At 31.1% G+C, this 14,416-nt stretch overlaps 1 protein-coding gene across 2 annotated transcripts in view; it reads right to left on the bottom strand.

Annotated features, from left to right (window-relative positions):
- Positions 1 to 381: 381 nt before the first annotated feature.
- Positions 382 to 14,416, bottom strand: part of LOC134725332 (terminal uridylyltransferase 4-like) — a 69,313-nt gene continuing 55,278 nt past the window's right edge. For both annotated transcript variants that reach the window (XM_063589067.1, XM_063589058.1), the window contains exons 22-27: positions 12,233 to 12,357; positions 10,930 to 11,072; positions 10,418 to 10,545; positions 6,314 to 6,445; positions 2,630 to 2,684; positions 382 to 536 (exon numbers count right to left, since the gene is read on the bottom strand). In XM_063589067.1, coding sequence (XP_063445137.1) covers positions 445 to 536; positions 2,630 to 2,684; positions 6,314 to 6,445; positions 10,418 to 10,545; positions 10,930 to 11,072; positions 12,233 to 12,357 — 675 coding nt within the window. In that variant the 3' untranslated portion in view covers positions 382 to 444. The remainder of the gene's footprint in view (positions 537 to 2,629; positions 2,685 to 6,313; positions 6,446 to 10,417; positions 10,546 to 10,929; positions 11,073 to 12,232; positions 12,358 to 14,416) is intronic.

Below are 14,416 nucleotides of genomic sequence, written 5' to 3' on the forward strand. Positions count from 1 at the left end.
AAAGTGTCACATGAAAATTCTGCACTTGTAACATGACTTATTATCTAAAGTTTGATTTCCCTAGCAAAATTGTTCAAAAAAACATATTATAAAAGTACAACTTGCTTTCCTCTGTTTGGACCATTTAGAACATGTGTCTTGGATTAACCTAAAATGCTGATAATGTTATGTGTGATTCAAGTCTCAACTTTGTAAAGTTACAGGATTTTGCCATTTTCACGTCATAATTCTGCCTTGGTGGCAAATATCAAAATTCTCGAACAGACAACACAATCTACACTTATATTCTGTGATTTTTGTTTGCTGAGATTATTAGACACTGCCATGTTATTGAATAAATGGGTAATACAGATTGATGTTCACAATTACAATTTGAAAATATTTTTTACATGGACTAAAATGAGTTTATTTAATTAAAAGCATCATTACATTAAAAAATCAATGTTATAACTGTGGTTCAAATCTGCTTTTAGACTGTCTGTGGTAATTTTCATCTGGCCTGTGAAAAGAGTCTTGCTGATTCTGCCTTGGGCTTTCTGAAATATAATACAAAAATATCAATAGACATTCAATTGAACATAGCATATTATATTCACCAGGAATAATTCTTATTTAAAACTGATCTTTTAGGGGATTTCTGTCATGTCAAAAATATTTTTATTATCTATTTTAATGGTATTGCTTTTTTTGGACATTTTTTTATTTTGTGATTGCATGACCTTAACAATGTCTCAACATTTATATTTTTACATCCTTAAAAATTATATTAAAAGCTCTTTGTAAAATTTTGTCATGTGAAAAAAAATTAATCCAACTAAGCCAACAAAGGTAGGTATCTACAAATTGAGAGACAAAAGAAAAATGAAATAATGCTAGGCAACTTAACAAATTGTAACAGGATTTATTTTTGATAGTTCTTCATGATTAAAAAGAATCTTGAAATTAACTTTGACAAGGCCTTTCAAGTTTTCAATAATTTAAAGCAATTAAAAAAATAAGAAGACATGATAAAATGTCAGAACAAATTGTTGAAACTCTTTGATTTTAAGGTTCAACAACAAGTATTAATGAACATTTTCTTTGATCAATTAATCAATTCAACTAAACCCTGTCAGATAAACATAAGTTTTATGCAATAATTCTATTAATCAATATGGCTAACCTGCTGTGAGACTGCCATGCACAAAAAAAAACTATAACCATGAAAATTGAAATAATGTCAGGTGACCCTTTCTAAATATGTGCACCATACAATGTTTCTATACACCATATATAGTTAACCTATCACTCAACATACACGAGAAATTGACTTTATCTATAAAATTTAATCATTGAATCATGAAAATCAGTCCAAAGTTAGATTTGACATGATTGAAATGGATTCTAAAAACCAAATACATGTAACATTGACTTCTAATTATCTTTAATTGATGAAAAACTGACAACTGTTTCACAAGAATTGAATGTTAAACAGCCATAGATTTTGAAAATGACCATATAAAATATGTGTAATGAGTGATATTTTTATCTTAGATAATTGATTTTATTATTAGTTATTGACTACCAACCAACTCTTAGTAACTGAGAGTAGTCTCAGGTCTGTATTTTGTATTCTTTTGTTTTATGTATATTAACCAGCCAAGTCTGGTCTGTATTTTTGTTACAATTTTTTTCTGCTTTGTATCGATTTGATGAGTTGAACCCTTTTCAATTGATTTTCAAAGTTTTTTTCTTATTTTAATCACTTTCTCAGGTTAGGAAGAGGGTGTTTGAACATGTTCAACCCTGCCACTTTCTAAATGTGCCTGTTCTAAGTCAGGAACCTTTAGTTTAATGGTTGTCATTGATTTATGTCCGTTATATTTGTATTTCGCAAATTGTTTAGTTATAAATTAGGCCGTTAGATTTCTCAATCGAATTAACATTTTTCATGTCAAGGCCTTTATAGCCAACTATAGAGTAAGGGTTTTTCTTATTGTTGAGGCTGTACAATTACCTTTAATCGCTAACATCCACTTCATTTGAACTTTGATGGATAATTGTCTCTTTTGCCCACATTACCATATCTCCTTATTTTTATATATAATTACATTAGATGTATGTTTCATTATAATACGTTATTCTGATTGGCTAACTGCACATCACATGATATTCCGTAAGCAATTGCATTAGACAATAAAAAATTATCATTCATGATGACACGAGGTCCCAAAATAGAGTGCACAGGTGAATTAAATAAAACTTGATAAAAATCGTGTTTTCATGATCGTAGCTTAAAAAATGTAATTATAAGTTTTGAATGCTTTTTTGTAACTTTATAGGGTTGTAAAAGCGTTGACCGCGCGTACATTTTTAGAATAGAAGCGCTTCATACAAAATGTACTTCGGTCAACGCTTTTACAACCCAATAAATTTACTAAAAGAAGCATTCAATTCTTAAATAACATTTATTTACAATATATCAGTTGTTTACCTATTCCTTCAACTGAAATATTTATCAGCCACTTCATTTTGGGTCTCTTGTTGTCCCTTCACCTTATGACAATTAAATCGAGAATGAATTTCAACATAATTCAAATTTCTCACTGAAAAAGGAAGTCTGTAAACATCAATTTGTTTTCATCCTTACCTCTATAGATGTCTTTATCCTTTTTCTGTTCATTTCTGGTTTTCTTTTGCTGCCTCTATGAAATAGAAAATAATTAATCTTATTGATCAAAGTGCTTGTTGACATTTCTATATTCTAACACCAATAGGAGTGTGGTTTTCAAGGAAAACAATATTTTGTGGGTTTGATAGTGTTAAAAAGTGTGGATTTCCTATAGCCAGGATTTTTTTATAATCTAAAATGATGTAGCACTGAAGTTTAACTAACTGAATTTTAAGAATTTCAGCACCACTCTACAGAAATCTGATTCAATCAACCACTAAATGCCATGTTCTTTAAATCTATATGACTATATTTGGTCCTTGGAGGAGGAACCACGTTTTTTTTCTCACTGTAATTTTCATATCAGATTGCAGGACCAAAATTGAAATAACATCCTTTCAAATCTTTTAGTTTATTTCAATTTATCAATAAAAATGTATGGTTTCTGCATGGGCACCTTACTTGGTTGACTTGGTTACAGAGATATGGTCATCCCTGGTCTTCTCATCAGTAAACTATGTGCCACAGAGATGTGTCTGTTTGGCTGTGTGTCATGTTTAAATTATGGCCACATACATCAGATGGGTATGTTTATTTTGATGTCTGGTGTAGAAAGAGTGCCACACTCTGCAGGCAAAAAACTCTTACAACTCTTAGAGATGTTCATCCATGCATGGCCTATTGCAGTTCAAAATGATTGGCCCTATCCACTCATTCCAGTAGACCCACTTATCAGAACCTACCTTTAATGTTGAGATTTATTTGCAGTGGAGTACACACAAAAGACAATAAAATCTTTCAGGATAATCTATATATTTGCCTCCGTGTCCCCCACAAAAAGAAACATATTCATTTTATAATTGTTGTGTCTTAAACTTGCCCTTCTATCTTATAATCCATTTAAACTAACAGATTCTAGTGAAACATACATGTAATTTTCTTGACAAGTACAGCCATACACTTAATTTTGTAACTTAAACTAGAGGCTCTAGAGCCTGTGTCGCTCACCTTGGTCTATGTGAATATAAAACAAAGGAAGCAGATGGATTCATGACAAAATTGTGTTTTGGTGATGGTGATATGTTTGTACATCTTACTTAACTGAACATTCTTGCTGCTTACAATTATCACTATCTATAATGAACTTGGCCCAGTAGTGTCTGTGGAAAATGTTACTGGTAGTAAAAATTTACAAATTTTAAGAAAATTGTTAAAAATTTACTATAAAGGACAATAACTCCTTAGGGGGTCAATTGACCATTTTGGTCATGTTAACTTATTTGTAAATCTTACTTTGCTGAACATTATTGCTGTTTAGTTTATCTCTATCTATAATAATATTCAAGATAATAACCAAAAACAGCAAAATTTCCTTAAAATTACCAATTCAGGGGCAGCAACCCAACAACAGGTTCTCTGATTCATGGGCAGATAGATCTTGACCTGATAAACAATTTAACCCCATGTCAGATTTGCTCTAAATGCTTTGGTTTTTGAGTTATTAGCCAAAAGCTGCATTTCACCCCTATGTTCTATTTTTAGCCATGGCAGCCATCTTGGTTGGTTTGGCAGGTCACGCCACACATTTTTTAAAATAAATACCCCAGAAATGATGGTGGCCAAGTTTGAATTAATTTGGCCCAGCAGTTTCAGAGGAGAAGATTTGTGTATTGGTTAACAACGACGACGGACACAAAGTGATGGGAAAAGCTCACTTGGCCAGGTGAGCTAAACATGGTTAAAAATGGACTATAAAGGGCAATAACTCCTAAAGGGGTCAACTGACCATTTTGGTCCGGTTGAATTATTTGTAAATCTTACTTTGCTGAACATTTTTGCAGTTTACAGTTTATCTCTATCTATAATAATAATCTAGATAATACCCAAATACAGCAAAATTTCCTTAAAATTACCAATTCAGGGGCAGCAACCTAACAACCAGTTGTCCAATTTATCTGAAAATTTCAGGGCAGATAGATCTTGAACTGATAAAGATTTAACCCCTGTCAGATTTGCTCTTAATGCTTTGGTTTTTGAGTTATAAGCCAAAAACTGCGTTTTACCCCTAGGTTTTATTTTTAGCCATGGCGGCCATCTTGGTTGGATGGTCAGGTCACCTGACACAATTTTTAAACTAGATACCCCAATGATGATTGTGGCCAAGTTTGATTTTATTTGGCCCAGTAGTTTCAGAGGATAAGATTTTTGTAAAAGTTAACGACGCCGGACGCCAATACTTAATATAATAATTTTAGATCCTGATTTGGACCAACTTGAAAACTGGGCCCATAATCAAAAAACTAAGTACATGTTTAGATTAAGCATATCAAAGAACCTAAAAAAATCAATTTTTGTTAAAATCAAACCAAGGTTAATTTTGGACCCTTTGGACCTTTATGAGACCAATTTGAAAACGGGACCAAAAATTAAAAATCTAAATACACTGTTAAATTCGGCATATCAAAGAACCCCCATAGTTCAATTTTTGATGAAATAAAACAGTTTAATTTTGGACCCTTTTGGCTCCTAATTCCAAAACTTTCAAAATCAACCCCAACCTTCCTTTTGTGGTCATACCCCTTGTGTTTAAGTTTCATAGATTTCTATTTACTTATACAACAGTTATTGTGTGGAAAAATTTTGGCCCTTTTTTAGCCCCTAATTCCTAAACTGTTGGTACCAAAACTCCCAAAATCAATCCAAACCTTCCTTTTGTGGTCATAAACATTGTGTTTAAATTTCATAGATTTCTATTCACTTATACTTAGTTATAGTGCGAAAAAACCAAATGTCTTCGGACGACGACGCCAACGTCATACCAATATACGAAATTTTGCGGTCGTATAAAAATGATAAAAGTAACATTTTCAAATATAAATTGCCTTCTATAGTATTTTTTGGTGATATGTACAATATTTCTGCAAGATTTCGTTTATTATTTATAATTCATATAGGCAGGGTACCCAAAATTGATATAATGTTTCTGAAAGCTTTGTTGGATCTTAAGGTTGTATAGTACAGTTACAAGGAAGGTAATGACATTGCCAACATAAGATGTAATTTTTCAAGACATGAAACTACAACATATGGGGAAAAGATGCATTTTTGACTGATTTAACTTGAAAAAGAGTTCATCAACCCCTCTTTTTGAATATGAAATTAGGTTTGATTCTGTATGAAGATTGATTGTACCAATCTTTATGAAAAAGTCATTGACAATTTGTTTTTAAAATTAGATAAATCTACAGCAATTTTTTTATTTTTTTCTTCTTTTAAAATCCTGAAACTTTGATAAAAATTAATAATTTCAAAAGAATTGTTATACATTTGTACAATTTTAGAGCATCAATTTATTAGGTAAAAAATAGTTTGTATGCAAATTTTCGTAAAAAAAATCAATGTAGCATCAAATCTGTATCGTATGCCCTTAAGTACACAATATAATTCTATTTAAACTTAAAATACTGCAGCTGAGTGTGACATAAGTTTGAACTTACTATGCTGCACACAATGTTCAGCATCCATCACTGAATCAGAAGATGCTATATAAGTCATTCCTGATGGAGCATGCACTGCTGTGTTAGTATGAACATAAGGATTGTCAAAAGGCAACAAAACTTGAGTCTGAAAGTAAGGTTGCTGGTAATATTGGGATAATGGTACCTGGTGACCTGCATGGTAAGATGGTGATCTTCCTGGTGAGGATGACAGTTGATGTGGTAGATAGAATGGGACTCCTTGATTGAATGGATGATATGTCTGGTGATTTGGGTTCTGGGGGAAATCCTTATAGCCCTTCAAGAAAATCAATAAATTATACATACAAATTCAATTGAAATGTTAACATTGTTTTCAAATTCATTATTATATTGTGTTCCTAAATAAGCTCAGAATAGCTGCACTGCACACCTGGTATCTATGTCTTAGATAAATTACATGCTTTTGATGAGGCTTTCAATTCTGTGTACATTTAAGACTTTTAGACTCTACACAACGCTGCCAAACACTCTTATCAAAACTAGTTTTAATTAAATGTTCTTATAATAAATTTGATTGCAATCTATATTCTGCAACTCTTATAAAGCCTTTCTTCTGTAATTAGAATGGTAAATGATTATTAAAGCTATAGAATGTCTCCTTGACAACATCTATGTGCATTTATGCAATAAAGCATATTGAATTTACTTAAAATTTTATAATCTAATATTATTATCAATTTATTTAACTATTTTCATTTATGCATTTATTCATATTTTGTATGCATGTTTTTTACTTCTCTGTAACCTTTTTATTGCATTGTTTTATGAGAAATAAACTATGTAATAGAAGACTTCTTCCATATCACAATGAATCAACAGTTTATGGCAAAGGTCTGTCTTAATCCCATTAATTGATAAACCCATCGACACTTACAGTTACCTTGATGAGATTTCTGTACACTCAAGAATTATCTAAATATACTGCCATAATTTACCTCAAGGAACACACTTTCATCTAATCTTATACAACATGTATAAACAGAAATAACTTTCCTTTCTTAAATCTAGATATTTCAGTTTTACACAAGAAACTTAGAAAAATTTAAGACAAAAGGGACAATTTTTCTTTCCCTTTTTTGGACAATAATGTTCCTTTTACAGTGTGTGTATTTCACAATTTGTTAGCTATTCCTGTATTTGTATTCATGTTTCTGATTTCAATGTACTTATACAGTATGGGTATTTCTTATTGTTGAAGGCTGCACCATCGTCTATAATTGCTTACATCTACTTCATTTGAACTTTGGGATAGTTGTCTCAACAGCAATACAATGTAATATCACCTCTCCTTATCTGTATATTACAACCTGTAATGAGCTATTTCTTTTCAAAATAATAGTTTTTTTTTTTAAAAGAGATAACTCTGACGATACCAAGTTTAAATGAAATGTTTTTGCGGCATAAAATAATAAACTGTGTAGGTCATTATTTACCCTGATTAAAATGCAAAGTATTGGTTATCAAAACATTAGTAAGTTATAATGCTTTGTTGCAAATATAAATATTCCACCTTTAATAGTCTTTAAAGGTTTAAAGCAAAAACAATCCTTTTCTTCATATGTTAGACTGAAATACACTTCATATGTTAGCACACAGTTTTATAAACTTTTAAGCAAATAGTGTAAAGTTTGGTCTTTTATTGCTCATAAAGGGATATTATTTGATTATTAAATTATTAAAAATATTTCATTACATTTTTAAATCAAACTTTATCTGATCATATCCATGAGTAGAATTATTGAAAACAAAAGTATGCAATCTTGTTTCTCCTGTATTGGATATCATAATATGACCTATGGATGTCAGTTTTTCATGTACGTTTAGATTTTATGCTCTGTTTGTACCATTTTTTGATTTCTTTACATTTCTTCCCCTGTCAGATTTTCTCTATTTAAAACAGTTTTCAGAACAGAACTGGCATTTTATTTTCCCCATATGTTCTATTTTAAACCATGTTGGCCATCTTGGTTGGCTGGCAGGTTATATTTAAAACTGGATACACCATTGATTATTGTGGCAAAATTTGGTTACATTTGGGCCAGTTGTTTCAGAGAAGAAGTTAACGGATAACAAAAGGAATGGTTCACAGACAGCAAGTTATGAACCAGATGCTCCGCAGGGCGTAGCTTTATACGACCGCAGAGGTTGAACCCTGAACGGTTGGGGCAAGTATGGACACAACATTCAAGCTGGATTCCACTCTAAATTTGGATTGTGATTAAATAGTTGACACAGCATAGGTTTCTGACACAGAATGAATGTATTCAAATGAACTTAAAATTTTTGTTTTCTCTTAGAGCAATTCACTATGCTGTTGAATATTAATCCTCTCAAAAAAATGTTTGAAGAAATTTTCTTTTTATTTATGAAATTTCAAATGAGAAAAATTGAACCCAATTTTTTATTCACATCCCCCTTTCCCTTATTCCAAAACTAATTTCAATTAAAATATTCTAATGGAGTTTGCAACAATTACTACTCATTTAAATACATCATAAAATATTAAGATGTAAAAAAAACTGCTTGTTATCACTGAATGGTAAAGATTATTTAAATTTACCAGTTGGTAGTAAAAAGTGAATATACATTGTATATTGTATATAACAAAGATATAAGTTGATTCTGGACAAAGAAAGATAACTCCAATTAAAAAAAATTCTTGCAGATATTTCTTGCTTACTATACTGGACAAAGAAAGATAACTCTTAATTAAAAAAAAATTTGCTATTTCACAATATTGTGAAATTAGATATTTCTTGCCATTGCACAATACTGTGCAATTGAAAAGACTTGCTATTGCACAATACTTAATATAATAATTTTAGATCCTGATTTGGACCAACTTGAAAACTGGGCCCATAATCAAAAATCTAAGTACATGTTTAGATTCAGCATATCAAAGAGGCCCAAGAATTTAATTTTTGTTAAAATCAAACTTAGTTTAATTTTGGACCCTTTGCACTTTAATTTAGACCAATTTTAAAACTGGGCCAAAAATTAAGAATCTACATACACAGTTAGATTTGGCATATCAAAGAACCCCAATTATTCAATTTTTGATGAAATCAAACAATGTTTAATTTTGGACCCCGATTTGGGCCAACTTGAAAACTGGGCCAATAATCAAAAATCTAAGTACATTTTTAGATTCAGCATATCAAAGAACCCCAAGATTCAATTTTTGTTAAAATCAAACTAAGTTTAATTTTGGACCCTTTGGACCTTAATGTAGACCAATTTGCAAACGGGACCAAAAATTAAGAATCTACATACACAGTTAGATTCGGCATATTAAAGAACCCCAATTATTCAATTTTGATGAAATCAAACAAAGTTTAATTTTGGACCCTTTGGGCCCCTTTTTCCTTAACTGTTGGGACCAAAACTCCCAAAATCAATACCAACCTTCCTTTTATAGTCATAAACCTTATGTTTAAATTTCATAGATTTCTATTTACTTATACTAACGCTATGGTGCGAAAACCAAGAAAAATGCTTATTTGGGTCCCTTTTTGGCCCCTAATTCCTAAACTGTTGGGAACGAAACTTCCAAAATCAATACCAGCCTTCCTTTTATGGTCATAAACCTTGTGTTAAAATTTCATAGATTTCTATTCACTTTTACTAAAGTTAGAGTGCGAAAACTAAAAGTATTCGGACGACGACGACGACGACGCCAACGTGATAGCAATATACGACGAAATTTTTTTCAAAATTTGCGGTCGTATAAAAATGCTCACTTCAATTCTATTCAATTCTTTATTTACTTTAAACAATACTGTTTATCAGTATAATATGCATAAATATACAGTTTACAAGTTGTATAGCGTTAACATACACATAAATAACAAACGTCAGAAATATCAGTTACATTTTATACAGTGGCCCTATGGCAACCTATAAACAACTGTGATAGTTTTAAACCATTCAGTGGTATAATTAAATACCTTTAGCAATCAGACACACTGAATTATTTTGAGTTCATTAACAAGAAAATAATAAAACACACTTCTTTTAATATAAGACCATTTTTTTGAAATTCAACAAACTTGGGATGATGATTTATGCAAACTTTGTGTCTTAAGATTTCAGAAGTAATTATTTTTTTAAGCTTACTATGGAAAATGGATTGACAGAGGACAAAAAAATCTTTGTATTCACTTAAAAAAATTAATTAGCAATAATTGACAGCTGATAATAAAGTTTGCTCATTTATAATCTTACTTACAACATTAACTGGTTTATTTTCATAGATGTTTGCAGGTACTGAAGCTGAACGATGAGGATGAGATCTAGACTCTAGGTTGCTCGGATAAAATTTCAAGTCATTTGACTCGGAAACTGTACGGTGATAGACTATGAAAGAAAAGAAAATATAAGTGAACAGTAAATAGTAAACACTATAACACAAGATAATATCTATTGTCTATAACAGTCTTACACTATATATATATACTAATTTTCTCTTCATATTTTTCTAATTTCCTTGGGAAATTTTGATATTTTTTTTTCTTTCTTTTCTTTAAACTAGACAAATATGTCTGAGATATTCCAACTGTCATGACAATAATAAAGACATGATATAAAGTATCAATTTCAATACATGCACTTCCTTTTTATAACCATATTTTGGGTTAATTTTTCCATAAGAACAATAAGTCTGATAAACAATAAACAGTATCATAGTTTAAACTAAACACCAGATGTGAAGATACAAAAAACATTGTTTACATGACATACCTCTTTCTTTCCCATAACTACCCGGATTTTTATGCTGATTACTATTCTCAATTTTGCTAGCATTGTTTGTATGGTTTGCCTGGAATGTCCGTTTTCCTTCCCTATGATTATATTCAGCCTTCTTCTTTTTTTCTTTTTCTTCCCTATTAGTTAGAAAATTATAAAGTATCTATGCCATTAACTATATACTTCCAAATATAAATTTTAATTCCTTCCAAGATGTCATGGTTGACACAGTGCAACTAAAGAAATAATGCTGCACTAGAGCTTCTAAATAATATTTAAGCCAGCCAAAAGTTTTATACCTCTCTCGATTTTAATCCCTTTAGATTTAGTTACAACAGGTAATCATGGTAATAAGATGGCTGTGAAGTCAATAATTAACATAAAATGGTACATGTATTGAACTTCTGACTTTTCATATTCAGTTGATGTTTTGGTGTAAACTATTACATTGACAGTGCATCTTACAAAGTGTGCTACATCAGCCTCCACATATCTGCCTTAAACACTTAATGCAAAATCATGTTGGCATAACTTTTGTTTTTAAAAAGCACTCTTCCCTAATACTGGATGTCGACTTCCAATAGGAAAACAGGAGACCAGAGACGGATACATTTACAAAGGATAATTGAGTTAATGTACTTCTTTCCACATTATTTCTTCAAGAAAATACTTGAAATGAACATAAGATAAAGGTATCAATGACATTTTTTAGTATTTTGAAGAATTTGGACACATAATTAAATTCCACACCTGTACACATGCACACACTTTGTACTAGTTCAAACTAAGTGGTTCAGTTGACTTTTGCTTCTACTATCTTTTTAAATAATTTATTAAATGATTTTTTGATACAAACTCTGATAGTGTAGATATTTTTACTAAATCAAAAAGATGAAAACTAGTGAAATTAATGAATATAACTTTAAATAGACCAACCAATGTCCAGTACAAAATAGATAACATGTCACCTTAACAGTTATTCAACTGTGAACTGATTGACCTTGATTGTTACCAGGTGGTATTAAAGTAAGGTTCATCTTTTTATAGTTTTTACTCATCACGTCCCTTTTATGACTGAAAATGTGAGGTGATTTAAGGCAAAGGATCAGGTCAATTACATTCCATTGAAACCTCAAATTTTTGTCTACATTAATACGTTAAAAAAAAAGGGAAACCACAAGAAGTCCAGAATATAATTTGTTGTAAGATTAAATCAAATACAATGTACCACAACAAAGTTTTGGAAGCAAATTCATTTTCTTTTTTTGAACAACTTTCATATTATGAGAATTCTCACCTATCTTTCCTATTTTTTACTACAGGACATTCTTTTGCAATATGTCCTATTTTATTGCAGGCTCTGCAACAACGATCATTTGGTGGTGGACCTTCAGATAGACGATTAACATCAAAAAAGTATCCCTGAAAAATTATGAATCAAATTATTGTTTTATTAAAACTATTGTGGATTAATTTAATTTCTTTGGTACAAATTTTCATGGATTGAGGAAAAATCATATGTTTGTAGATATTTGATTTCATGGTTTTGCAAAAGTCTGCACCCAAGCCTGTAGAAGATTTGTACTTCGTTGAAAATTTGATTTCGTGGTTCACCCTCGGCCATGAAATCCATGAAAATTGGTAACCAACAAAGAATAATGAATCCACAGTATCCAAAGAATAAAAATGTTGTTGTTTTTTTCTTTCAAAGAAACAATCTGCATCTATGGCAATATAACTATTTAGTAGTCATGCATAATTGACCAATAAAAAGACATTCAGCTTTCAAAGGACCTTTTTCAGATTAGAGGACAATATGAATCTCTGAAAGTCCAAAAATAAGTATTATCAAAAAATATAAAGATATTGCAACTAGATTCTCCGCAGGGCACAGCTTTGTACGACCGCTGAGGTCGTCCCCTAAACAATTGGGGAAAGTATGAACACAACATTCAAGCTTGATACAGCTCTGAATTTGGATTGTGATTAAATAGTTGAAACAGCAAAAGTTTCGGATACAGAATGAACGTGGTCTAATGAACTTAAAAAACTTTTATTTGCATTTGAGCAATACATTATGCTGTTGAATATAAATCCCCTCAAAAAAAACATTTGAAGAAAAATACTTTAATTTCTGAAATCAGAAAATTTTTACCCCCCACCCCTCCCTGTTTTTTTTCACCTCTCCCAATACCTTATTCCAAAAATAATCTCTATTCAAATTTCTTATTAAGTTGGGAACAAAAACTACTCATTTAAATACATCATAAAATAACTTACAGCCATGATTAAAATTATTATTAATTAACAGTAACTTTTAAAAATTGATTTACAGCTACACATCTCAAGACAATTATCACTTCCTTAAACATAATTTTCAAGCAGTGTTAGGAAGGTAATTAAGTAATCAAACATATATATAACAGTATTCTTTAAATTTTTATTGGAATTGGATTACCTCCCTTACACTGCTTTTAAATTGTCTAAATTGTCCTTTAACTAGAAAACCCTCGTTTCCCATCTTTTTTGCTTAATGATTTGATCCATTACCCCCTGTATCCATCCCTTTGTAGTATGGAAACTGGTGGTATAATTTCAGAGAGATATATACACTTAAAGTAAAACACAAATTATTGACTGAAAACTACAAAAATACTTATTTGGGCCCCTTTTTTTGCCCCTCACTTATTGAAACCCCCCTCAGAGCAAGAACCTCAAAACTCAATTCCAGCCTTTCCTTTGTAGTCAGAAACCTTGAAGTATAATTTCAGTGAGATCCATACACTTAAAAACAAGTTATTGTCTGTAAACTAGAAAAGTTGTTCTTTTTGGCCCCTTATTCCTAAATGTTCAGGGATATTAACCACAAACTGAGACCAAGCCTTCCCGGCCCGTCATTAAATGAAACCTTGTGGTACAATGTCAGAGAGATCCATCAGTTAAACATAAGTTATTGTTCCGAAACTTCAAAAATGCTTGTTTTTGGCCCCTTTCTGGCCCTTAATTCCAAGACTGTTTGCCCCATAACCCTTAAAATAAATCCCAACCTTCTACTGAATGATATGAACATTGTGGTACAATTTCAGAGTTATTGAAATACTTATACACAACTTATTGTCCTTAAACTAAATAAATGTATGTTTTACGGCCCCTTTGGCCCCTAATTCCTAAACCAATGGGACCATAACCCCAAAATCAATCCCAACCTTCCTTTTGTGGTTATAAACATTGTGGTAAAATTTTATTGATTTCTATTTATTTATACCAATGTTATTATCTGGAAACCATGTCTTCGGAAGACGCTGACAACAAGGCAGACGACAACGACTATGTGATACCAATATACAACCGCAATTTTTTTTGCAGTCGTATAAAAAGGGGGGAAGTCCATAAAATTTGACAAAATCCAATAATCAACTATATCACTGTTGTATGAGGTCATATTAGACTTTTTGTAGTCATTATATGAGGGATCTTTTCA

Source organism: Mytilus trossulus, chromosome 1, assembly GCF_036588685.1.
Source record: "Mytilus trossulus isolate FHL-02 chromosome 1, PNRI_Mtr1.1.1.hap1, whole genome shotgun sequence".
Classification (NCBI taxonomy): Eukaryota; Metazoa; Mollusca; class Bivalvia; order Mytilida; family Mytilidae; genus Mytilus; species Mytilus trossulus.